Source organism: Oncorhynchus keta, chromosome 11, assembly GCF_023373465.1.
Source record: "Oncorhynchus keta strain PuntledgeMale-10-30-2019 chromosome 11, Oket_V2, whole genome shotgun sequence".
NCBI lineage: Eukaryota > Metazoa > Chordata > Actinopteri > Salmoniformes > Salmonidae > Oncorhynchus > Oncorhynchus keta.
The window spans coordinates 26,958,763-26,986,728 of record NC_068431.1 but is presented as its reverse complement, the minus strand read 5'-3'; the positions used below and the strand labels follow the sequence as shown (position 1 = coordinate 26,986,728).

Sequence of the window (27,966 nt, the reverse complement as noted above, 5' to 3'; positions counted from 1 at the left end):
GAATTCTTCTTATATTATTTATTTTTCTTTCTTTCTAACAAGCAGTGGAGTAGACAATATTAAGGTGCATCTCTATTTTAGGGTTTTCTTGTGCAGTCTACAGCATGGCTGGTTAGTGTTTTCAAAAGGCTCAGCTAGATTGGCTTGGCTTGGTCCACGGCAGAGCAGAGAGTGTTGGCTAATTGAGGTTTTTCAATGTTGCCTGGCTAAACAGGACTCGCAGTCATGGGGACGAGCCTGGCAGTTATCACACCATGAATGGGAATGAAAACAGCTACACGGAAGTAGACCTGGAGCATCTGCAGCTATGGGGGAACTGTCGACACCTTCCTAATAAGTGGTTATGAAACCAACGATATGAGAGGAATGAATGCAAAATGAGGAGGGACTGAACTTGAGGGCAAGTTGCAAATTAGCAATCAGAACATCTAATTAAAAATGGACGTTCAAAAGGAAGCGTCTCATTTCATAAACCCGAATTTGACTTCATTAGTCTGGAATCATATTTGTGGTAGATTTTGGAGAGTTTGAGAAAAGGCTTTGGGGAAAAAAAGCCAACACTGATGCTCTGCAGTGAACAGGGTTTGTCTAGATCCAGTGTGAAGCACTGGATCTGGAGTCTGGCTACGTGTTCAGCAGCCATACCTCGAACGTCTCGGGCCGAGTCCAAGAAGCCTGGAGAGGACAAACACACAGGGAACAACACACAAAACAGCGGGGGAAAAAGCCTTTAAAAATTAACCCTCAAACACAAAGCTCAAGACATGCATTGCATTGAAATGCACATGTTAGTTGCTGCTGATACAGGCTGTATTTTACCTGTAGAGGTCCAGTGAAATTAGCTCATGTTCAAAACAAAGATGCATGGGGTTTAATGAGAAAATACATGTTAAAGAAGCGTAAATAAAACATGGCCATGTCCGAAATCTGTCTTGCCTATGACTTACTAAAACTACACACTTACTAATTACATACTATTTAGAATGTACTGTTTAGTAAAATTGTATGCAGTAAGCAACAAATATCAACATACTAGACTCACCCAAACTGAGGTGGCGCCATCTAATGCACAGCTGTGTTGTTTTCCTGCCATTCATTCATTCATTTTGGTACTGCATGTCTCTGGTAAAGTCGTGGGTATGAAAAGATTATTCTCTACCTCAAAAGCATGCATTGAATTAATACTAAATGAAAGCTGAAAAGAGTATAGCATCCAGCCATTTAAAGCATACTACAGTTCGAAATTTCACATTCTATAAAACAATATATTTTTTCACACTCAAAATTCCTTCATTTTTTAATGCAAGTCTGGGTATTCGGACATGGCCATTTAAACATTTAAGCCAATGATGACTTATCTAGATTTTGTTTTAAAATTGCCCTCAAACATTTTATTTTATTACTTTAGCAGCTTCCAACAGCTTCAGCTTTGTCATTTTTAGTTTTCCATGTTATCATCTCATCACAAGCAATAACAAAAACAACAGCATCATCATCAACAACCAAAGGACACACACTGGATACGCAGTTTCAGGGCTGGAATAGGATGAAAACATTTTTTTAAGGGGGATTTGTGATATTCCGTGACGAAAGGTGTCAAACCAACAGCATTCTGACAAGGCTGTTCTTTCACCCCATCATCCCAAAGGTCACCTGCACCACGGGACATGTACGCTGACAAGTGATCAAAATGCCAAACCATGAAAGGAAGCTCTGCAATGCATGATGGGAGGCTCTCTTATTAAGACGCTAAATGCTAATTAATGAAATATGAGGGCATTGACACTAATTTTGAGCAAGACATTGTTTGCCTAATCAGTAGCCAATATTGTTGCGAGGATATTCTACACCTTGATTATTACCTTTAGGTTTTAACATTTATACTAATTAAAGTAATATATTTAAAGAACCCCTTATATGAACTTTTCTTCCTAAAATAATTTGTTATACAACCCCTGATGTTTGCTGTATTGAAAGATTGTACAAAAACATTATTTCTTGCCAGATGGTTTTCATGCAGTCCATTTTAGTTTGAGATAAATTAGGAATCAATAGATGAATTCTTTGGTGGAACGTGTCATGATGAATATAGATGCGCAATCTCATAGATTTGATCCACAACTCTGATAAATCAAAAGGGACATGAATGGAAGATGGAGATAGGTAGGAAGGAACTGGTTCAATGACAGATGACGGAATGACAAAGAACCAACGGAATCTTTGACAGCTTTTATCACAGGAACAGCAGGTTTTTCCCATTACAGAGGGCGGTAAATAAAATCCTCGGTGACACCCAGAAAAAAGAGGCAGACAGATACAGAGTGAAAGGGAGGAGATAGACACTGGGGTTAGTGAGCAGTGACAAAGCAATGTTATCCAGGTGGATCATCCGTGTTAGTGGAGGACGGTGTTATAAGTTTTAGACAAGACTGTCATGTATGCACTGTTGACTTGGACTGGTTCCATTGATTTCCACTGATATATGACATTGGGAATTGTAAGTGGCATGGGATTCTTAATTAAAGTGACTTCCTTCAATCTAGAGTAATACACCTTACCAGAAGGGAAGATGGTCCAGATACGACAATACAATCTAGAATATCAATCAAGTGAAGATAAAACGTTAATAGTCAGTTCTATTATTATTACAAAAAGTATTCAAAATCTGTGATAAATGATAAATATAACATGATAAATATAGCATGATGGAGCATCTCCTGTGATCTCAAGCAAGGGATGGTGGTGTTGCCTACTGATTTCCAGTTATCCATTTCCTCCTGCATGGTCATTGAGGGGAGTGTGAGCTGGGAGGTGTTTTGACACCTTCCTCCACATCATCTTGATGGCTCTGGGGTGAAGTTTCCCCTAGATACAGATCTAGGATCAGCTTCCCCTCCCCTAATACTAAACTTAAATATTTATGGGGAAAATACAAAACTGACAAAAGATCAGAGTCTAGAGTAAACTTCATCATGATGTGCCTCCTGCACAGCCAGCCCTTTATAAAGCATTACCCGGCTACTTATTATGGAGTCAAGCATGACTTTTTAGTGAAGGAAATGCTGCAAGACATTCACACATCATATTTAAACGTCTAAGCTTCCAGCTACCGGCGCTGTCAAAGAAGCCAAGAGAGCCATCAGCATAAGAAAGCTTCAAGAATGTTATTTGAGCCTGGCAACCACTAGTCCCAGTTCAACTGAGGATAAATGCTAAGTTGGACATTTGCTATCTATTCTGTGTTTGTTGACATTGCAATGGCTTGATGAACTCTATGGGCTTGTGACCGTCATACTGCATGCATATGCATTAACCTATGGTCCTGTGGATTGAATAGAGTATCAGTTGTGTGTTTAAAGCAACATCTCAGGTAGCGAGCCACCATAAAAGTAATTGAGGATTAACAGCAGTGGTTGGTGTTTTGAGTGACGCACAATTCTTATTTCATAGTGGTTAAGGAGACATGTTTTAATAGGTGTCCAGTTGTGAGAAGACCTCTTAAAACATGGAGCATATACTGGTGATAAGAGAGGTGTGGAAACAACACAAAACCACAACACAGCTATAAGAGTGGAAGGGAGAAAGTGAGTGTCTGCAAGGGCTATAGGGATAGGGGTCTATTTGAAATGTAGAATCTAATGTACGTTTGCCGTAGACGGTCCATCCCACTGAAGAGGATGCAGGGCGTCTTTCATGACAGGCCAAAATCTCAAAACCATCTCTGTTCAAGCCACTTCTCACACTACTACCACCAATAAAATAACTGTCTCCCTGAAAACGTTTTATTTTAAATGTAACTCTCTTCCTTCCTCCTCTAGTCGCTTTTGGTTTCAACTTTTATTCTTGTTGTTCACAGGGCCTCTTTCAGCACTCTCTCTTGTCATCTACATTAAAATGGTTGGATTGTCCATCTAAACCAAAGTAGGGCAGCGTGACCCAGATGTAGAATGCTGAGATAACTGAGTCTTCCTGAGACTACACACAAGAGAGGCGACTAAGTGTGTTAAGGTACTGTATATTGGGCCTATTAGTAGTTGATGCCACATTATACTAGGTATTGTGAATATACTGTGTGTATATACAATCCCAGTCAAAAGTTTGGACACACCTACTCATTCCAGGGTTTTTTGTTATTTTTACTATTGCCTACATTGTAGAAGAACAGTGAATACATCAACACTATGAAATAACACATATGGAATCATGTCGTAACCAAGAAAGTGTTAAACAAATCAAAATATATTTTAGATTTGGGAATCTTCAAAGTAGCCACCCTTTGCCGTGATGATAGTTTTGCACACTGGAATGCATTTCAATTAACAGGTGTGCCTTGTTAAAAGTTAATTTGTGGAATTTCTTTCCTTCTTAATGCATTTGAGCCAATCAGTTGTATTGTGACAAGGTAGGGGTGGTATACAGAAGATAGCCCTATTTGGTAAAATACCAAGTCCATAGTATGGCAAGACCAGCTCAAATAAATAAAGAGAAACAACAGTCCATCATTACTTTAAGTAATGAAGGTTAGTCAATGGGAAATATGTCAATAACTTTGACATTTTCTTCAAGTGCAGTGCAAAAACCATCAAGGGCTATGATGAAACTGTCTCTCATGAGGGCCGCCACTGGAAAGGAAGACCCAGAGTTACCTCTGCTGCAGAAGGCCAGCATCCCGGAGTCGCCTCTTCACAGTCAACGTTGAGACTGGGGTTTTGCGGGTACTATTTAATGAAGCTACCAGTTTAGGACTTGTGAGGCGTTTGTTTCTCAAACTAGACACTCTAATGTACTTGTCCTCTTGCTCAGTTCTGCCCCGGGGTCTCCCACTCCTCTTTCTATTCTGGTTAGGGCCAGTTTGCGCTGTTCTGTGAAGGGAGTAGTCCACAGCGTTGTACAAGATCTTCAGTTTCTTGGCAATTTCTCGCATGGAATAGCCTTAATTTCTTAGAAACTGAATAGACTGACGAGTTTCAGAAGAAAGTTCTTTGTTTCTGGCCATTTTGAACCTGTAATGGAAGCCACAAATGATGATGCTCCAGATACTCAACTAGTCTAAAGAAGGGCCAGGTGTATTGCTTCTTTAATGAGGACAACAGTTTTCAGCTGTGCTAACATAATTGCAATAGGGTTTTCTAATGATCAATTAGCCTTTTAAAATTATAAACTTGGATTAGCTAACACAACTTGCCATTGGAACACAGGAGTGATGTTTGCTGATAATGGGCCTCTGTACGCCTATGTAGATATTCCATAACAAATCTGCCGTTTCTAACTACAATAGTCATTTACAACATTAACAATGTCTACACTGTATTTCTGATCAATTTGGTGTTATTTTAATGTACAAAAATCAGCTTTTCATTCAAAAACAAGGACATTTCTAAGTGACCCCAAACTTTTGAACGGTAGTGTATCTAAATAAGGTTTTCGCTTTGTCATTATGGGGTATTGTGTGTTGATTGTTAAATAAATTGTTTAGTTTAATCACTTTTAGAATAAGGCTGTAAAAAGAGGAAAAAGTCAAGGGGTCTGAATACTTTACCAAGGCTCTATATGACTATATACACCACCAAAGATCTTGTTTATTCCAATAGCAAATGTGAATCAAATATTCTCTTTGCACTTTCTGATGTAAAGCAACGCACCACATTGTTGTCTCACAGAGAATTATTGATGCACTTTTGAAGTACTTTGGAAACTTTCCCCCTCAGACTCATATCTTACGGTGTAAAAACAGTAATAGTAAGATTCTCTGCGGAGAAACATGCTTTGAGATTCTGTACAAGAAGCAGAGAGCTAGTTTTCAAAGTTTTATTCCAGGGATAATTACTGACATACGGTGTAGTGAATAAACCAGGTCGCTTATAAATGAAAAGGTAATTATAAAGTGCTTAATGTTTAAAATGTTTAAACACCACTTGAACTAGAAGGAAACATTATCTCTCTCAACGGACTAATCCAGCAGACTTTTCTTACACAACTCACAATCAGAATCGAACACTAAAAGATCCGGTACTTCCGGCGCCGACAGAGATGGCCGCCTCGCTTCGCGTTCCTAGGAAACTATGCAGTTTTTTTTAATTTTTTTTACGTGTTATTTCTTACATTAGTACCCCAGGTCATCTTAGGTTTCATTACATACAGTCGAGAAGAACTACTGAATATAAGATCAGCGTCAACTCACCATCAGTACGACCGAGAATATGTTTTTCGCGACGCGGATCCTTTCAACCAGGACAACGGAATGGATCCCATGCAGCGACCCAAAAAAACGACTCCGAAAAAGAGGGAAACGAGGCGGTCTTCTGGTCAGACTCCGGAGACGGGCACACCGTGCACCACTCCCTAGCATTCTTCTTGCCAATGTCCAGTCTCTTGACAACAAGGTTGATGAAATCTGAGCAAGGGTAGCATTCCATAGGGACATCAGAGACTGTAACGTTCTTTGCTTCACGGAAACATGGCTCACTGGAGAGACGCTATCCGAGGCGGTGCAGCCAACGGGTTTCTCCACGCATCGCGCCGACAGAAACAAACGTCTTTCTGGTAAGAAGAGGGGCGGGGGCGTATGCCTTATGGCTAACGAGACATGGTGTGATGAAAGAAACATACAGGAACTTAAATCCTTCTGTTCACCTGATTTAGAATTCCTCACAATCAAATGTAGACCGCATTATCTACCAAGAGAATTCTCTTCGATTATAATCACAGCCGTATATACCCCCAAGCAGACACATCGATGGCTCTGAATGAACTTTATTTAACTCTTTGCAAACTGGAAACCATTTATCCGGAGGCTGCATTCATTGTAGCTGGGGATTTTAACAAGGCTAATCTGAAAACAAGACTCCCTAAATTTTATCAGCATATCGATTGCGCAACCAGGGGTGGAAAAACCTTGGATCATTGTTACTCTAACTTCCGCGATGCATATAAGGCCCTGCCCCGCCCCCTTTCTGAAAAGCTGACCACGACTCCATTTTGTTGATCCCTGCCTACAGACAGAAACTAAAACAAGAGGCTCCCACGCTGAGGTCTGTCCAACGATGGTCCGACCAAGCTGACTCCACACTCCAAGACTGCTTCCATCACGTGGACTGGGATATGTTTCTAATTGCGTAAGATAACAATATTGACGAATACGCTGATTCGGTGTGCGAGTTCATTAGAACGTGCGTTGAAGATGTCGTTCCCATAGCAACGATTAAAACATTCCCTAACCAGAAACCGTGGATTGATGGCAGCATTCGCATGGAACTGAAAGCGCGAACCACTGCTTTTAATCAGGGCAAGGTGTCTGGTAACATGACCGAATACAAACAGTGCAGCTATTCCCTCCGCAAGGCTATCAAACAAGCTAAGCGTCAGTACAGAGACAAAGTAGAATCTCAATTCAACGGCTCAGACACAAGAGGCATGTGGCAGGGTCTACAGTCAATCACGGACTACAAGAAGAAATCCAGCCCAGTCACGGACCAGGATGTCTTGCTCCCAGGCAGACTAAATAACTTTTTTGCCCGCTTTGAGGACAATACAGTGCCACTGACACGGCCTGCAACGAAAACATGCGGTCTCTCCTTCACTGCAGCCGAGGTGAGTAAGATATTTAAACGTGTTAACCCTCGCAGGGCTGCAGGCCCAGACGGCATCCCCAGCCGCGCCCTCAGAGCATGCGCAGACCAGCTGGTCGGTGTGTTTACGGACATATTCAATCAATCCCTATACCAGTCTGCTGTTCCCACATGCTTCAAGAGGGCCACCATTGTTCCTGTTCCCAAGAAAGCTAAGGTAACTGTAGCACTCACTTCCGTCATCATGAAGTGCTTTGAGAGACTAGTCAAGGACCATAATCACCTCCACCCTACCTGACACCCTAGACCCACTCCAATTTGCTTTCCGCCCAAATAGGTCCACAGGCGATGCAATCTCAACCACACTGCACACTGCCCTAACCCATCTGGACAAGAGGAATACCTATGTGAGAATGCTGTTCATCGACTACAGCTCGGCATTCAACACCATAGTACCCTCCAAGCTCGTCATCAAGCTCGAGACCCTGGGTCTCGACCCCTCCCTGTGCAACTGGGTACTGGACGGGCCGCCCCCAGGTGGTGAGGGTAGGCAACAACATCTCCACCCCGCTGATCCTCAACACTGGGGCCCCACAAGGGTGCGTTCTGAGCCCTCTCCTGTACTCCCTGTTCACCTACGACTGCATGGCCACGCACGCCTCCAACTCAATCATCAAGTTTGTGGACGACACAACAATGGTAGGCTTGATTACCAACAACGACGAGACGGCCTACAGGGAGGAGGTGAGGGCCCTCGGAGTGTGGTGTCAGGAAAATAACCTCACACTCAACGTCAACAAAACTAAGGAGATGATTGTGGACTTCAGGAAACAGCAGAGGGAACACCCCCCTATCCACATCGATGGAACAGTAGTGGAGAGGGGAGCAAGTTTTAAGTTCCTCAGCATACACATCACAGACAAACTGAATTGGTCCACTCACATAGACAGCACCGTGAAGAAGGCGCAGCAGCGCCTCTTCAACCTCAGGAGGCTGAAGAAATTCGGCTTGTCACCAAAAGCACTCACAAACTTCTACAGATGCACAATCGAGAGCATCCTGGCGGGCTGTATCACCGCCTGGTACGGCAACTGCTCCGCCCTCAACCGTAAGGCTCTCCAGAGGGTAGTGAGGTCTGCACAATGCATCACCGGGGGCAAACTACCTGCCCTCCAGGACACCTACACCACCCGATGTTACAGGAAGGCCATAAAGATCATCAAGGACATCAACCACCCGAGCCACTGCCTGTTCACCCCGCTATCATCCAGAAGACGAGGTCAGTACAGGTGCATCAAAGCTGGGACCGAGAGACTGAAAAACAGCTTCTATCTCAAGGCCATCAGACTGTTAAACAGCCACCACTAACATTGAGTGGCTGCTGCCAACACACTGACACAACTCCAGCCACTTTAACAATGGGAATTGATGGGAAATTATGTAAATATATCACTAGCCACTTTAAACAATGCTACCTTATATAATGTTACTTAGCCTACATTATTCATCTCATATGCATACGTATATACTGTACTCTATATCATCGACTGCATCCTTATGTAATACATGTATCACTAGCCACTTTAACTCTGCTACTTTGTTTCCATACTCATCTCATATGTATATACTGTACTCGATACCATCTACTGTATCTTGCCTATGCTGCTCTGTACAATCACTCATTCATATATCCTTATGTACATATTCTTTATCCCCTTACACTGTGTATAAGACAGTAGTTTTGGAATTGTTAGTTAGATTACTTGTTGGTTATTACTGCATTGTCGGAACTTGAAGCACAAGCATTTCGCTACACTCGCATTAACATCTGCTAACCATGTGTATGTGACAAATAACATTTGATTTGATTTGATTTGAAAGATGGGTTTAGAAAAGCCGACGACACCATCAGAATGCAGCAATAAGAGCATGAAAATAGGCTTGAAATTAGGTTCTTTTCCTTTACTCTAAATGCAGAACAGCGATAATGCCTTTGAATCTGACATTCTTGCAAGATAGGAATATACACAGTGGTGGGCTATTCATATATACAGTAGACGGTGTGTAATATATCATATCATTCTGCTGAGAGCTCCTGTTCTCCTAAAAGGAGAACAGGAGCATAATGCTGGCAGGGACAGAGATGCATAACCGCATGTAGATACACACGCACAATCTGGAATCAAATCTGCCCTTTGAAGAAAATGCTAATGCCGCTCCGTGTCCTTAAGATAATGCATAGTCTTAGTCACACCTTGACTTGTCAAATGCATCTGGTGCCTATGTAAACATCCACGTTTTTAAAGTAAAGAAACAAGGTACAAACTATACTAAAGGGGACACACTGACCTAGGGATTGAGTGAGTGGATAAAAAAATATATATCAAAAATCAAACTTTACTCAGAGTCCACGTATAAAACCTATTTCTTTCCTTTATAAAATGCTTTCTGCTCCAAGCATTCCAATGCACACATATGCCCCTTCCGAAGTGCTTATAATTAGTAAGAGTGCAACACAGAGCGGAAATGCAGAGGTGCAAAGAGACTAAAGTAATTGCAGGGGAATTTGATATGCCTCTGTCCTAGTAAGAGAGATAGAGAGAGAAAAAGAGCAAAGCAGAAGAAGAGTGTGAAAGTGAGTGTAAAAGTGAGAGTGTAAAGTGGGAAAAGAGTTTCTCACCATGGCTGAATATTGATAAGAGCTGTTTGCAGTTGTCAATAGATATTGCTTGATTGCGTTTGGATGAGAAAACATGAAATGATGCTTAACAACTGATGTGGAATTTCTAATTACATTTGTCTGGGTGAAATATGCTGAGAGATGCAGCTGCACCTGGGGTTCAGGGATCGCTGATGTTGCTGCATTTCTTTCATTGTTTGAGTAAAGCTACAGTATGACTTGGAGCGGCTGGTTGTAAAGGGATATGAAAGCCTTCTAGTGGAGCGTCAGATAGGACCATGCCCTGAAACACATGTCTCCAAATGAACACTGGGTAGAGGATGAAAGAGGTGGGGGGGAATTGAGTGTAATCTATGATTCACAGTGACCATGCAAACAGCATCATCAAAGTGTCAAACCCTAATAAGATCAGACGTTAAGGGGGCAAAAAGTGACAGGGATTTTTTAGCGGATGACAGGACTTGCATCTGCTCGATTCTATCAGGGCTTTAATTCTTCACGTATATGGAGTTGCATTACCTGACCATCTGAATATCACACCTGGTAAATCCTGTTTAGAGGTTCCTTTACACGAAGAAACCATGCATGAAACCACCAGGACAGACTAGTACATGTCCACTGGCTATTACTGTTGGACTGGCTCAACGGGACTTTTGAAAGGCGTTTGGTATAATACCATGGATGAAATGGAGCTGTGCTTGTCTTTAAGTTTTTATATCAATATTCAGTTGGCAGTAGTTGGCACTCTTATTGACACATCCTGTCCACCACAGCTCGGGCCCCTGGTTAATATGCCCGTCCCTGGTCCCCAGACACCAGTACCTGCTCTCCCTCTGTGAAGAACCTCCGGCCAAAGCTCCAGGTGATGGTGGGAGTGGGGTCTCCAGAGGCCTCGCAAGTCAGGGTGATCTGCTCCTCCAGCTCTGATGCAGTCTGATTGTCCAGGTAGGTGATCCTGGGTTGCACTAGATAAAAAGGAAAAAAATACAATAAATTGATAGATGCCAATGGAATATACAGTCAGTGTACAAAACATTAGGAACAACTGCTCTTTTCATGACATAGACAGACCAGGTGAATCCAGGTGAAAGCTATAAGCCCTTATTGATGTCACTGGTTAAATCCACTTCAAATCAGTGTAGCTGAAGGGGAGGGGATAGGTTAAATAATGATTTTTAAGCCTTGAGACAATTAAGATATGTATGTGTATGTGCACCATTCAAAGTGTAAATGGGCAATACAAAAGATTTAAGTAAATTTGAACGGGGTATGGTAGTAGGTGCCAGGCGCACCGATTTGAGTGTGTCAAGAACAATAACGCTGCTGTGTTTTTCCCGCTCAACAGTTTCCCATGTGTATCAAGAATGGTCCACCACTCAAAGGACATCCAGCCAACTTGACACAACTGTGGGAAGCATTGGAGTCAACATGGGCCAGCATCCCTGTGGAACACCTTTGACACCGTGTACAGTCCATGCCACGGCGAATTGAGGCTGTTCTGAGGGCAAAAGGGGGTGCAACTCAATATTAGGAAGGCGTTCCCAATGTTATGTGTATTGCTTGTATGCACATCGCTATAGTAAAACCAAGAAAAACATTTCAAAAGCACAAAAACGCAAAGGTCTTTTACTGCAGTTAATGGGAATCATTTTACTCTTACCGAACACATTCAAGCTGACTTCCTCCTCCTTCTCCCCAGCCTTGTTCCGGGCAATGCATGTGTAATCTCCTTCATCCACTTTCTTGACATCCTTTATTATCAGCTCCGAGCCGTCGTCATTCAAGCTGTATTTATCGTCCGATTCAAGGACAATGATATTACTGAGGGGGGAGAGGCAGAAACACAGAGTTCACATCACAGACTTTTGTCTCCAAAACATGAAGCTAAAAACAGTCCTCTTCAGTCTGTGACTAAGATCGGTTTGGGGGCTTTATCTCAAAGTTGAGCAGTTGGTAAACAAAATGCTTGGCTCAGAACCGTAAGTCTTTGAAGCGTCGGACCAGATCTCCCCGTCAGAAATCGTACACAAAGCTTTTTTTAACTTCTTTCTCTGGCTCTGCACTGTAAATATATCATGGCTGTTTTACAAAGGGACAACATCCATAGGATGGTGATAGACTGTATGATGTCAAGTTAAAGATTTAAGGATTTCTTTCGGCACCCTTTGAACCACGACATGCCTCTGAGCTTTCCTTGAACTCTAAATCAGACGTGCATTCACTGTGTTTGGACAGCAGTCCTTCATCTGTATGCTTGTAGGAGCTTCAATCCTGAAGCGTTCTCCAAGGGATACCAAATGACAGGCCTATCAGCGGCCCATGAAATAAATTACAAATGGTGGGAGCTGCTGGCCCCCCTCCCGACACCCGACCCCACTTTTCTCCTTCCTCCTCTGTTGAGGCCAAGCACTGATCGGATGGGTCTCCTCATCCTCCTATCCCTCTTATTCATTGAAACTCCAAGAGAAACTAGAGAAACACTACAGTAACTCTGTAGTGTTGTAATTCTTCCCCCACTATACCAGTTGTGTCAACAGCTATGCTGAGGATAGATCAAACAAGAGAGCTTTGGCCATCTTCAAGGAATTAGATAAATGGAATTCATACTGTTGACCCATTTCTTCTTTTATTGTGAGAATGCTTACCCTTTGATTACAAAAAAACAACATTAACCTCGATCTCCCCAACCAGCTGATACAAGCCACTTTATTTATGCTCATGAAAGCGCTGCATCACTGCCTGGTACTGAAACTGCTCGGCCTCGGACCGCAAGGCAGTACAGAGGGTCGTGCGTACGGCCCAGTACATCCTGCCATCCAGGACCTCTATGTACATATTACCTCAATTACCTTGACTAACCTATGCCCCTGCACATTGACTCTGTACCGGTACCTCATGTATACCCCCTGTTGAGGCCCTGGGTCTCAACCACGCCCTGTGTAATTGGGTCCTGGACCTCTTGACGGGCCGCCCCAAGATGTTAAAGGTAGCAAACAACACCTCCACTTCGCTGATCCTCAACACTGGGGCCCCACAATGGTGCGTGCTCAGCCCCCTCCTGTACTCCATGTTCACCAATGACTGTGTGGCCATGCACGCCTCCAACTCAATCATCAAGTTTGAGATGACACAACAGTAGTGGGCTTGATTACCAACAACGAGACAGCCAACAGGGAGGTGAGAGCACTCGGAGTGTGGTGTCAGAAAAACAACTTCTCACGCAACGTCATCAAAACAGAGGAGATGATCGTGGACTTCAGGAAACAGCAGAAGAAGCACCCCCTATCCACATCGACGGAACAGCAGTGGACAAACTGAAATGGTCCACCCACACAGACAGTGTGGTGAAGAAGGCGGAACAGCGCCTCTTCAACCTCAGGAGGCTGGAGACATTTGGCTTGTCCCCTAAAACCCTCACAAACCTTGACAGATGTACAATTGAGAGCATCCTGTCGGGCTGTATCACTGCCTGGTACAGCAACTGCACCGCCCACGCATCACCGGGGGCAAACAACCTGCCCTCCATGACACCTACAGCACCCGATGTCACATCAAGGCCAAAAAGATCATCAAGTATAACAACCACCCGAGCCACTGCCTGCTCACACCACTACCATCCAGAAGGCAAGGTCAGTACAGGTTTATCAAAGCTGGGACCGAAAAACAGCTTCTATCTCAAGGCCATCAGACTGTTAAACAGCTATCACTAACAACATCACTAACACAGAGAGGCTACTGCCTACATACAGACTTCAATCATTGGCCACTTTAATACATGGCTCACTAGTCACTTTAATAATGCCACTTTAATAATGTTTACATATCTTGCATTACTCATCCCATATGTATACAGTATACTGTATTTTATACCATCTATTGCATCGTGCCTATGCCACTCTGTCATTGCTCATCCATATATTTATATGCATATATTCTTATTCCATTCCTTTACTTACTGTAGATTTGTGTACATTAGGTAGTTCTTGTGGAATTGTTAGATTACATGTTAGATACTGCTGCACTGTCGGAACTAGAAGCATAAGCATTTCTCTACACTCGCAATATCATTTTCTAACCATGTGTATGTGACCAATAAACATTTATTTGATTTGGTATAGCCTCGCTACTGTTATTTTACTGCTGCTCTTTAATTATTTGTTATTTGTTCCTTATCTATTTTTCACTTAACCTCTTGAACCTCTGGGGGCAGTATTTCATTTTTGGATGAAAAATGTTCCCGTTTTAAACAAGATATTTTGTCACGAAAAGATGCTCGACTATGCATATAATTTATAGCTTTGGAAAGAAAACACTCTGACGTTTCCAAAACGGCAAAGATATTTTCTGTGAGTGCCACAGAACTAATGCTACAGGCGAAACCAAGATTAAATTTCATACAGGAAGTGAGCCAGATTTTTTAGGCGCTGTGTTCCAATGTCTCCTTATATGGCTGTGAATGCACAAGGAATGAGCCTACACTTTCTGTCGTTTCCCCAAGGTGTTTGCAGCATTGTGACGTATTTGTAGGCATATCATTGGAAAATTGACCATAAGAGACTACATTTACCAGGTGTCCGCTCGGTGTCCTCCGTCGAAACTATTGCGTAATCTCCAGGTGCGTGCATTTTTCCATTTTGAACAGAGGAGAAACCAAACTGCCACAAGTGACTTATCATCGAATAGATATGTGAAAAACACCTTGAGGATTGATTCTAAACAACGTTTGCCATGTTTCTGTAGATATTATGGAGTTAATTTGGAAAAAAGTTTGCGTTGCAATGACTGAAATTTTGGTTTTTTTTCTTAGCCAAACCTGATGAACAAAACGGAGCGATTTCTCCTACACAAATAATCTTTTTGGAAAAACTGAACATTTGCTATCTAACTGAGAGTCTCCTCATTGAAAACATCTGAAGTTCTTCAAAGGTAAATGATTTTATTTGAATGCTTTTCTTGTTTTTGTGAAAATGTTGCCTGCTGAATGCTAGGCTTAATGCTATGCTAGCTATCAATACTCTTACACAAATGCTTGTGTAGTTATGGTTGAAAAGCATTTTTTGAAACTCTGAGATGACAGTGTTGTTAACAAAAGGCTAAGCTTGTGAGCCAATATATTTATTTAATTTAATTTGCGATTTTCATGAATAGTTAACGTTGCGTTATGGTAATGAGCTTGAGGCTATAATTACGCTCCCGGATACGGGATTGCTCGTCGCAACAGGTTAACACTTATTTTTCATGGAACCGCACTGTTGGTTAATGGCTTGTAAGAAAGCATTGAATGCACTGTAAGGTTTACTACACCTGTTGTATTCGGCACATGTGACAAATAACATTTGGTTTGATTTGAAAGACAAGATAGTTGGTGTGACTTACCGGGCCCAGGTGACTGTGGGTTCAGGGAAGCCGTCAGCGTCACAGGCCAGCATCACAGACTGGTTTATGTCCGCCGTGGCATTCACCTCCGACTGCCTGGTGCGGATGCTAGGGAGCACTGAAACACAGACATACAGTAGACACAAGCATTATTGAAAGATGACCTCTGTATACGTGAGTAGGAAATTAATTATACTACTGTGACACTAAGATAAGACAATGTAAGGTTGTTGTGTGCTTCAAACAGGTCTTAAAATTGTTTATAATCAGATCATGCACTATACTGGTTGGCTTTAAGTATGATAGGAGTAAATAAATGTTACTGTAAGCTTGTTACAGGAGTGTTCTTTTTAAAAATTCTGTAATGGTCTTCATAATAGCACAGTATTGGATCTATAACTACACTATATTCTAAGTGTGCTCAGATCCAAATCCCAGGGTGAGAGCATAGGCGGAGAAAGAGGGGGTAGGGTGAGAGGGAGGATGTGATACTCACCGTTGATGATGACCTTGATGATCTTCAGGTCAATCTCTCCCCTGGCCATAACACGAGCCTCACAGGTGTACGCCCCTTCATCCGTTTTCTTGATGCCTCGGATCTGGAGGTGGTTGTTGCCCATGATCTTAAATCGAACTGTGAACAATCACAAGAAAAGGAAAGAGAGAAGGCTCAACCATCATTAACAATAGGTGGTGCAGGTTTAACACAAGGCAACATGGGAAGGCACACATACAATGAGACTTCAGGAGGCGTGATCTGAGTTACAGTTGAATGCTGCATTTGCCCCCTTCCAGCATCAATATTACAATGTAAAAATAGTCATGAGTTATACATAGGTGTGGAGGGAAGATGATCTTTAGAACCACACGATACAGTCAATAACTCGCCACCAGATAAACTAGTGACATATAGACTCATCAAAAGAAAGCTTTACCATCCATCCACTGGAAAAAAATGTTAATTTACATACAGTATGTCCATTGTTTCAATGTTTATTTAGATAATTAAGTGCTGTACTATTCACTGTGAGATTTTGTTACATTGCTCAACAGAGCATTGCCATGGCATTCTTTATTCTTTGTCCTTTATATCCATACTGTAGTAAATGTGGTGAAACATGGACCATGTAAACATACAGACGCTGAAAGCAACCACTACTACTTCTTGAATTGCGTTGTCATAGCTCTACTATGTAAATATTCTATGAATCCTCTTTACTCTGTAAGTTCAAACATCTGGCAGCCAACGTACAAATATTGTATGGCAACTGTGTTAATTCAACCCTCTTTTGAAGCGATGCCAGATGTAGATCTGGTTTAGTGAATCTGTATTTGGGCAAAAGCTTTGAATTCCTTAACCAGACTTTTTAAATAGCTCTCTCTGAGCTGTGAATCACATATTAGCATGAAAAAGATGTGTACTTAGAGTTATAAGCACATGCAGCTTTGATATGGAAAAAGTTAACTGGAGCAATGTGGAAAATTGTATTTACATAAGCAGTATGGGTTTCAGTCTGGGCTACAATTAGTGGTTTTCTAGTGAAAAACACATCCCTGTCCAGGGTCCAAGAAAACGCCACACACCAGAGCGCTGTGGTCACCCTAAGCCTCCCAGTGGTCGCCAGAGGGAGGGGTCCTCTAAGGTTAGAATAGTGCAGTCCGGAGAAAAACAAAATCCTTCAGAATGCCTCTCTGACAGCATCCCACTCGTCTGAATATGAAGCCTTCAAATATCCTTTCACAACTGACAACCACCATTTCTCTTGATCAAGAAATATCCTGTTTCCTGTCCTCACTTCATCTATTATGTTGAAACACTCAAATGACCAAAAGGCAGGGAGGGCTGTGCTCTTAGGGAGAGAGCGAAGGAGTGTGGGGTGAATAAAAAAGAGCTGGCAGATAGAATGAAAGCGAACAAAACAACTGGGGAGGGGGTCTCCACGACTCTGGGTAGTAGGCAACCCACACATTGGCACATTGATTTGTGTACAAGCCTTACCATCTTTTGTAACCTGGATCTTTGAGCCTTTGTGCTTCCAGATGATGCTGGCGGGAGGCGAGCTGACGACGTCACAGATGATGTCAGCGTCATCCCCTTCATTAAACTCCTGTGGGGAAGGGGCGTTCTTGAAGGTTATCTTTTCTGGAGGGGAGAAGAATAGAAGTCCACTGTCAACTGCATTTCCCGAACAAGTCAACAAACTTAATAGACCAACATGTTCTATGGTGAGTGCTCCCTTTGTTACCCAGTCTATGCATTTGTCATGGCATTCCACCTGTTCATGATGGAACATACTATACAGTTAGTTTAGTTGTATATTCTAAATACGCGGGTTCTCTAAATGGAGAGAAATAGTTACCTTAACAATGACACTAGTGCGAAGATACAATCAACAATACTGTATGAAGGAGGACAATTGAAGAAAACAAATATGCACAAAATATGCACAGACACTTAAATTACATTCTTCAAAATTACATTGTGCGCGTCACATATGTACAGATAATACAGTAAGGGGATTTCATTTGGTGGTAATCCACTAAATTACAATGAATAATATCAACACTTTTCAAGGACTGAGTTTGAGAGGGAACTTACGGAAGATTTTCACGTTGACAGTGCCCTGAGACTCCTTGTCTGCATTTTTGGCCACACACTTGTAGACACCGGCATTGTCCACATCAGCATTGTAGATAGTGAGGGTGGACGAAGACTCGTCGTTGCGGTTCACAATGATGTCCTGTCTGTTCGGTAAGAGCTTCTCGCCGTTCGGGGCATACCAATCAATGTCCTTTGCGTCTCCAACAACTGAGGAGGCAGGGTGGATGTGTGAGCAGAGTGCAAATGCACTGTTTATGTGTCTTCAGCAGTTAGTATGAATGATAACCAAACAGATGTGCTGCCTTGCGAGGTGATGCTGCATCTGAGGTATGCATTATAGCTTTTTTGGCCTAGGGTTTCTCTGCTTTATGAAGGCCATCTTCATACCAATATGCACAAAAAGATAACTATTTTACATATTTGCTCAGATGATATACTACCTGAAAAAAGACTGAAATTAAAACGCTGCCATTGATATTTTGAAAGAAGGGCAAAAAAAAGTCACATTTTCTGAAATCTTTCACTCCCTCATTCATAATGGAACAAAGAAGTGCTGAAGCAAACAGTATTTTGCTGACATCTTACTGCAAAAAAAGGTACACAGCTATCTACAGTTCTTTTCATCTAAAGGAAACATTGCTGAAGTGAAATGTTCTCATCTTTGCTATGACATATTGAGCCTCTATTTTCTCTTTGCTATTCAACAACAGGATGCTGGCCTGCAGGAGTCTGCCAGTAGTGGGGGGTAACTGACCACAGTTACAGGTCAGCGTCCTGGGAAACCCATGCTACTGCAGCCATGAGAACTGCTGTAGCACCTTCACTTTATGTAGAGTTATTTCCTATATCAAGCTGTCAAAATACTGTAGCTATTTGGGAGTTTGCAGTTATGGAGGAGATTGTATCTGTACCACACCTACCTTCACAGAGGAAGAATTTGGACTCCCCCACGCTGATCTCTCCTTGCATCGGTGTGATCTCCACTTGCAGGGAGGCTAGAAGAGAAAAACAGACAGAGCAGGTCTCAGAACAGTTCAAGTCAAACTCTGCACTTTTACATCGTTCCAATACACTTTACACACAGCAGGTCCTATAACAGGCGTGAGCAAGGGGAGGGGAACAGGATGACACAGCGGCAAAGCACAGTGAGACAAGGTATGGCACACTTTAACGCATCAACAGCTTGACTGAACATCTGCTGCTGATCAACCTTAGATGAGCCGTTACCCACCCTTCACTTTTCAATATAATGCTGCATCTATGACGTTAATTGGATTCAGTTAACAAAGAAGTATTTTATTATTTGCAGCCTCATTTTAGTAAAAGCACAAAACTAAAAAAAATATGTCGCAGACAGTCAACAAATTAAAACACTTCTCACCCAATATTCCCACATTGTAGCCGTATAGGCCACAGTAGCATGTATTTAGATAACAATGTGTTAATTGTTGGCGCTCTGGCAAGGTCCCAGCATTGCTAATGCAGTAGGCAGCTCCCATCGGCATTAGTGGGATTGTTAGTGAGGTTGGGATGATGGTAGGGGTGTGCGGGCGGGTAACATAATGAAATGTGGTGGAACAACACATAGCCATGGCAAGTCCTGTCAAATCCACTTATTGAAAAGTGGACAAGCAGATTCTCTGACAAAATATGACAATTAGCCCCTGGCACTATCTTAAAGGACCATTAATTATATGCCTTTCAAACTTATTTTAGACTTCTAATTACCCAGGCGTCCGCTAAGATTTTATAATGGCACCTGACCGAGCTATCCCTGTGTTCTCACAATTTTTTCGTCTGACACAGAGTGTCCGCTCAGGAAGTGTAATGCCGTAAATCAAAGCATATTATATATATATATATATATATATATATATATATATGCCATTTTTAGCAGACGCTTTTAGCTTCCTAAGATGCTGCCGAATACCTTTAATATTTCTGCATCAACTAAAGTGGATGACAGAGATGAGATTTAGAATGTACTGGAGAGAATCAGCTGGTGTTTGTTCTCTTCAGCTCTGCTGGATAAATTAAAGAGGAATCAACTTCCAACTTGGTGAGAGACAGGAGAGACATACTCCAAAGTTCGGGACAGCATACCTTAAAGATTTACATCTTCTTAACCCAAGGTGTGCCTGGACAATCTTTCTTAAAAATTCTCCGATGTGGCCTATTTTAAAACGTTTCTCTTACCAAATCAGGTCTGGTACTCTCTCTGCCATGATCTGTTCCTCAAGAGCAGAGGTGAAAGTAGGCATGTCCGGTCCAGTACGGCATCCTGGCAAAATAAATAGTGGGAGCACACCATACCGTGGACACACCATACCCACCATTAGTGGGGCTATCATTTGTTTTTCAACAGGACAAAGACCAAACACACATCCAGGCTGTGTAAGGGCTATTTGACCTAGAAGGAGAAGGATGGAGCGCTGCATCAGATGACCTGGCCTCCACATCACTCAACCTCAACCCAACTGAGATGGTTTGGGATGAGTTGGACCGCAGAGTGAAGGAAAAGCAGCCAACAAGTGCTCAGCATATGTGGGAACTCCTTCAAGACCGTTGGAAAAACATTCCAGGTGAAGCTGGTTGAGAGAATGCCAAGAGTGTGCAAAGCTGTCATCAAGGCAAATGGTGGCTACTTTGAAGAATCTAAAATATAAAATGATTTTGATATGTTTAACACTTTTTTGGTTACTACATGATTCCATATGTGCTTTATATAGTTTTGATGTCTTCACAATTATTCTATAATGTAGAAAATAGTAAAACACAAAGAAAAACCCTTGAATGAGTAGGTGTGTTCAAACTTTTGACTGGTACTATATGTATACATACACATATATGGGGTGGCAGGGTATCCTAGTGGTTAGAGCATTGGACTTGTAACCGAAAGGTTGCAAGTTCAAATCACTGAGCTGACAAGGTACAAATCTGTCGTTCTGCCCCTGAACAGGCAGTTAACCCACTGTTCCTAGGCTGTCATTGAAAATAAGAATTTGTTCTTAACTGACTTGCCTAGTTAAATAAAGGTAAAAAAACATGTCTCTTTTAAATATATTTCCGTTTATTATTGTCTCCTACCCCTACCACCCCTCCCCTAATTGGAGTAAACTAATGGACAACAACACTTAGGCTTCTACTTCCAGCTGACACATACTATATCGATTTTATGGACAGAATGTATTTTACAAAAGGTATCTTTCATTTGTTTACAAATTAACCCCTCAGCTCCACTCAACCCCTCCCATATACTTTTTATTAATCAAAATATTAATTACTACATTTTGGTATTTAATCCAGGGTCAACTGACAAGTTCCTTACTTTTCCTCCCTTCCACTCGCCTCTTCCATTTATGTGGTAATTCTTCAATTAGTTGGTTGTAATTCTGGGTAGAGCTGACATTTCAATATATTTTTTGTATATTTTTTAGTATCAATTAGTATATTTGAGTTTAACCACAATATTGTTTGTATTATTTGTTCTGTCTTTTCTGGTGGATTAAACTGAAATTGCAATTAACTTTCTATGGCTTGTTTTAAAATTAGCGATATATTGGAGATGATTTCATTTTCAAATAACCAAAAGTTAGAGCTTTTTTTTCGGAATAAATGGAAAAAGGCCATTCTTGAACACAGGGTGGGACATTCTTACTAATCTGTTAGAGAACCAGTTTGGATTTAAATATAACTTTTGTATAACGGATGCCTTTAGATAGAGGTCTGATGCTTTCATATTTAATAATTTCTTCCCTCTGAATTCACATTCTTTATATAAATAGGCCCGTTTAATTTTGTCTTGCCGTTCCACATAACATTGAATATTTTTTGCTCATATAATTAAAGGAACTGGTCGCTATGTTTAGGCAAGACCATTAGCAAATAGGTAAACTGGGATATTATTTTTCATTTTATTGAATATCCGAAACATACAATATACTTGCAGTGAAGCTGTTCAACAACTGCATCATACCAGTCATCCAACAGACTCCCATTCAGAGTGACACACAGAAACATCCAGGGTCAATGTCCTGCTCAAGGGCAGGTTGACAGATGTCCCACCAGGCCAAAAAACGTGAACCCGAAGCCTCCAAGATCCCCCCCACAGTCCCCCCAAAAAGCTGTCCCTCCCACAGTCCCCCCCTAGAATAAAAATAAAAATACAATTAATTCCATTCCCCGCCCCCAAGATCCCCCCAATGCACCAACAACCAAGAGAATGAACTAAAGAGAAAAAAAGAGAAAGACAGAAAACAGAAAACAACAATGCAAAAAAATAAGAAATAATACATTTAAAACAAAGGACATCAAGGACAACTGAAATCATAACAACAATGGCAACTGTATATGTTTGTGTGCATGTCTGGCAATATTACATGTATGTGTGTATTCTTGTATGTGTTTATTTGAATGAGAGTGTGTGTATGTATATGCATGTGTACAAACACCTGCACGGCATCAGACTCAGGCAAACCGGCATTAGTTGTAAAAACACTGTCCCTCAGTGTCTTTGAAACGTACTTTTATTATGTTTTATTTTTACTTTTATCTTTGGCCATCATTCTATCTCCCACACATCAACTCCACTCCCACTTGTCTCCAATTCCACATCCCAACCCTCAGCTTCCCTCAGCCCATCCCATCTATCTCTGCTGGCCACCCTCAGCCCATCCCATCTATCTCTGCTGGCCACCCTCAGCCCATCCCATCTATCTCTGCTGGCCACCCTCAGCCCATCCCATCTATCTCTGCTGGCCACCCTCAGCCCATCCCATTTATCTCTGCTGGCCACCCTCAGCCCATCCCATTTATCTCTGCTGGCCACCCTCAGCCCATCCCATCTATCTCTGCTGGCCACCCTCAGCCCATGCCATCTATCTCTGCTGGCCACCCTCAGCTCATGCCATCTATCTCTGCTGGCCACCCACTTCGGGTTTCTATGCAAAACATATCTTTCAACTATGCTGTGATGTTTAACGTACAATTTCAATCTATCTAATCGAATAGAATCCACAGAATGCGATCTCATAACAGTACTATTTCTAGGGTCAATTTTAGATCAATGCTATGCATTTTCAGCCATTCCTGAACCTGAGACCAGAAACAGGCTACCTGAGAGCAATATCAAAATAAATGGTCTATTGATTCTGTATCCTCACAACAAAATCTACAGAGCTTCGATGATTTTATGCCCCAAATATTCAACATTTTGTTAGTGACAAGAACTCTATATAATAATTTTAGCTGAAAAGCACGAAGTCTTGAACCTTGCATTGTTTTATATATCAACTCATACACCCTGTACCATGGAATCGGTACATCAACAATCTCTTCCCAACTATTTTGCAATATCTATGGCACAGTTATACACATACTGGTCCTCAAATGAAACTGTTATACTTTCCTATTTATTCTATTTTTATTCCTCTGCCAGTTTTGATCCTTTATATTGGGCTGACAGACCAGTTCCCTACCTCCTCCAGCTGCCACCTGCCTCCTCCATTTTTGGGGTAATGCTGTAATCAATCGGTTGTACTCTTGGATTGAGCAGACCTTCCCGTACAATTGTGATAACTCCATGAAGGACATAACTCTACCATTCCAATTTCCAATATAATTTAAGAACAAAATACCCTTTTCAAACATCTTTCCCATAAATACAGGTATATTAGCAATCAGCACATTTGAGTTCAGCCATATTATTTGTTGTAATATTTGTTATATCTTTTCAGTGGGACGGAATTGTCAATTTGTAAGTCGCTCTGGATAAGAGCGTCTGCTAAATGACTTAAATGTAATGTAAATGTAGCCTGCTCTGCAATGCTTGTCTGAAAAAGAGAGATACTTTGAAAAAAGTCATTTTTGAAATTATAATTTTCAATTAACCCGAAAATGAGACATGGCAATCTGCATAAAGGCAAAAAGGCAATTTTTAAACAATGTAATCTACTTGAGAACCATTTTAATAATCTTAACCCACCCAATTCATATTCATTATATAGACAGGCACTTTTTATTTTGTCTGGTTTAGCGTCCCAGATTAAGTGAAATACTTTTTGCTCATATGATTTAAAAAATGAATCATCAGGAGTAGGCAGCGCCATAAGTAAGTGAGTAAACTGAGAAATGACTAAGGAGTTAATCAGGGCAATTTTTCCATAAATAGACAGGTATTTACCTCTCCATGGTTGCAGGGTCTTGTCTATTTATAAGTTTTACATTTTCTATTGAAATTTATTGTGGAGCGCTTATTTATACATTTTGTGATATGAATACCAAATATGTCTACTTCACCATCAGCCCATTTTATATGTAAACTGCAAGGTAATGTAAAAGTTGTATTTTTTCAAAGATCCAACATGTAATATAGTACACTTATCATAATTAGGTTTTAGTCCAGAATGTATAGAAAAGTTACCTAGATCTTCAATGACACATTGCAGGGATCTATCTTGCGGACTTAATATAAAACTTGAGTCATCGGCGTACATGGACACCTTTGTTTTTAAGCCTTGGATTTCTAATCCTCTAATGTTGTTATTTGATCTGATTTTAATAGCTAGCATTGATGGCCATAACGAATAGATATAGTGACAGCGGACATCCTTGTTAACTCCTCTTGACAATTCAAAACTCTCTGAGAAGTTGCCGTTATTTACTATTTTATACCTGGGGTTGCAATACATTATTTTTACCCATTTTATAAGAGAATGACCAAAATTGAAAGAAAATCTGGGCATAACTAAAGTTAATCAGGGTGATTTTTCCACAAATAGACAGGTACTTTCCTTTCCATGGTAGTAAAATATTATACATTTTTGCCAACTTTCTATAAAAATGTATTGTAGCAAGATCATTTCTTTCTTGTATATTATGTAGCATTCAGGTAGCGTTCTACTGGCAACTGCCAAACCCACATTTGTCTGTCGGACTGCCAGATTGTAAAGCGTGATTCATCACTCCAGAAAACGCGTTTCCACTGCTTCAGAGTCCAATGGCGGTGAGCTTCACACCAGTCCAGCTGATGCTTGGCATTGTGCATGGTGATCTTAGGCTTGTGTGCGGCTGCTCGGCAATGGAAACCCATTCATGAAGCTCCCGACGAACAGTTCTTGTGCAGTTTGGAACTTGGTAGTGAGTGTTGCAACCGGAGACAGACCATTTTTACGTGCTCCACGCTTCAGCACTTGGCAGTCCCATTCTGTGAGCTTCTGTGACCTAACCGTTGTTGCTCCTCAATGTTTCCACTTCACAATAACAGCACTTACATTTGATCAAGGCAGCTCGAGCAGGGCATAAAATTTGATGAAATGACTTGTTGGAAAGGTGGCATTCTATGACGGTGCCATGTTGAGTCACTGCGCTCTTCAGTAAGGCCATTCTACTGCCAATATTTGTTTATGGAGATTGCATTGCTGTGTGCTCGATTTTATACACCTGTCAGCAACGGGTGTGGCTGAAATAGTTGAATCCACTCATTTGAAGGGGTGTCCACAAACTTTTGTGTATATAGTGTAAGTATATCAGTCCTTGTCTGACGAGGAGGTGTAGCAAGGATCGGACCAAAATGCAGCGTGGTAATTTTCATACATGTTTAATAACGAATAAACACGAACAATACAAAAACAGTAACACGAAAACCGAAACAGCCTATACTAGTGCAAACTAACACAGTAACACAGAGACAGGAACAATCACCCACGAAACACTCAAAGAATATGGCTGCCTAAATATGGTTCCCAATCAGAGACAACGATAATCACCTGCCTCTGATTGAGAACCACTTCAGGCAACCATAGACTTTACTAGATAACCCTACTAAGCCACAATCCCAATACCTACTAAAACCCCAAGACAAAACACACCACATAAAAAACCCATGTCACACCCTGGCCTGACCAAAATAATAAAGAAAAAAACACAAAAGACTCCCGGCCGCACACCTAAACCCATAGGGGAGGGTCCGGGTGGGCGTCTGTCCACGGAGGCGGCTCCGGCGCGGGACGTGGACCCCACTCCAAGAAAGTCTTAGTCCATTTGCATCGCGTCCTTAGATAGGCGACCCTCGCCGCCGACCTTGGCCTAGTGACCCTCACTAAGGACCCCACTGGACTGAGGGGTAGCTCGGGACTGAGGGGTAGCTCGGGACTGAGAGGAAGCTCAGTACTGAGAGGAAGCTCAGGCAGGTAGTAGGCTCTGGCAGATCCTGGCTGGCTGGTGGCTCTGGCTGCTCCATGCAGACTGGCAGCTCTGGCTGCTCCATGCAGACTGGCAGCTCTGGCTGCTCCATGCAGACTGGCAGCTCTGGCTGCTCCATGCAGACTGGCAGCTCTGGCAGCGCTGAACAGGCAGGAGACTCCAGCAGCGCTGTAGAGGAGGAAGGCTCTGGCAGCGCTAAACAGGCGGGAGACTCCAGCAGTGCTGGAGATGAGAAAGGCTCTGGCAGCGCTGGACAGGCGAAGCGCACTGAAGGCCTGGTGCGTGGTGCTGGCACTGGTTTTACTGGGCCGAGAACACGCACAGGAAGCCTGGTGCGGGGAGCTGCCACCGGAGGGCTGATGCATGGAGGTGGTACTGAATAGACCGGATCGTGCAGGCGCACTGGATCTCTTGAGCACCGAGCCTGCCGAACCTTACCTGGCTCGATGCCCACTCTAGCCCGGCCGATACGAGGAGCTGGTATGTACCGCACCGGGCTATGATTCGTATGACGTTGCCAGCAGTAAGATTTGAGTTTGATTTCCAAAACGACAACGGCTGTAGCTTTCAAATCATAAGTCACTTTCTATTTTCTGACCCCCAAAAATTAGCGTGGGTCCAAAACAATCACTCAGAGTTTAACAGGTTATACCAACTGCCAACACGTACGAGCTAATGCTAAAGCTAACAACAAAAAGTCGACTGGTAGTGACCACACACCAGTCAGTGCTGTGCTTTTTAAACACTCCCTCACAGTATGGAAGACTTTCACAGCTAACATATCAGGGAAGAACATAAATTAAAGGAGATCCAGAGATCCAAAATCCAGAAACATTCAAGTGATTCCATACATTGAAACTAGTTCAGTTGAGTTGGCCCTCTCCCCCTCTCTCTCCCTGGAGTGCTGTACTGAAACAGCTGCAAAAACAGATGACATGACTTGTGACGTTGCTGGATGCAGGCAATTATGTAAAAACATTCCTTACCGCAGGATACTTTAACTGGTGACAATCCGGGTGAACAAAGAAAAAGGAGCACACTGTCGCTGCATGAATCTGATAATTATTGACAGGACAAGTAAAAAATAGACTCACATTTCAGCATGAATCGCCTTGATCAGACCCGAAACGATCCATGCTACTTTTTCTTTAAGTAACCTGTTTTTGGGGGGATTTTCAAGTCCCTCGGTAGAGCAGCCGATTTCCCCTTTTTTGTTCAAGCTGTGCTAAAGCGCGATTGGGTATACCTTCTTTCCAATACAATAATGTAATTTGGGTGAACTATACCTTTAACAATGGGGGGGTCTTTAAAAAAGTATCACCAAATAGCAGGAACAGCACCATCTAGTGGTCAGAACCTGGTAATATCAGGATGTAGAATGGGACAACTTCAATGGCAAATTTCTCTGAAAAGGGTGAAAAAACATCACCAAATTCACTGAGAATACATTACATAGGATGAAGAAAAAATACTCATAGCCGCAGCTCCATACTAGTCGTCAAACAGAGAACTGATACTATATACTCGTTGTTGGGGTG

At 42.0% G+C, this 27,966-nt stretch overlaps 1 protein-coding gene across 11 annotated transcripts in view; it reads right to left on the bottom strand.

Moving 5' to 3' along the window:
* LOC118389977 (neural cell adhesion molecule 1-like) overlaps positions 1–27,966 on the bottom strand; it is a 325,437-nt gene that overhangs the window by 69,390 nt on the left and 228,081 nt on the right. For 6 of the 11 annotated variants that reach the window (XM_052529806.1, XM_052529807.1, XM_035780053.2 and 3 more), the window contains exons 2-8: positions 19,147–19,221; positions 18,224–18,433; positions 17,624–17,767; positions 16,121–16,258; positions 15,625–15,742; positions 11,909–12,069; positions 11,071–11,213 (exon numbers count right to left, since the gene is read on the bottom strand). In XM_052529806.1, coding sequence (XP_052385766.1) covers positions 11,071–11,213; positions 11,909–12,069; positions 15,625–15,742; positions 16,121–16,258; positions 17,624–17,767; positions 18,224–18,433; positions 19,147–19,221 — 989 coding nt within the window. Of the gene's footprint in view, positions 1–645; positions 676–11,070; positions 11,214–11,908; positions 12,070–15,624; positions 15,743–16,120; positions 16,259–17,623; positions 17,768–18,223; positions 18,434–19,146; positions 19,222–27,966 lie in introns of all 11 variants that reach the window. The other 5 variants (XM_052529804.1, XM_052529805.1, XM_035780051.2 and 2 more) reach the window with 1 other exon arrangement.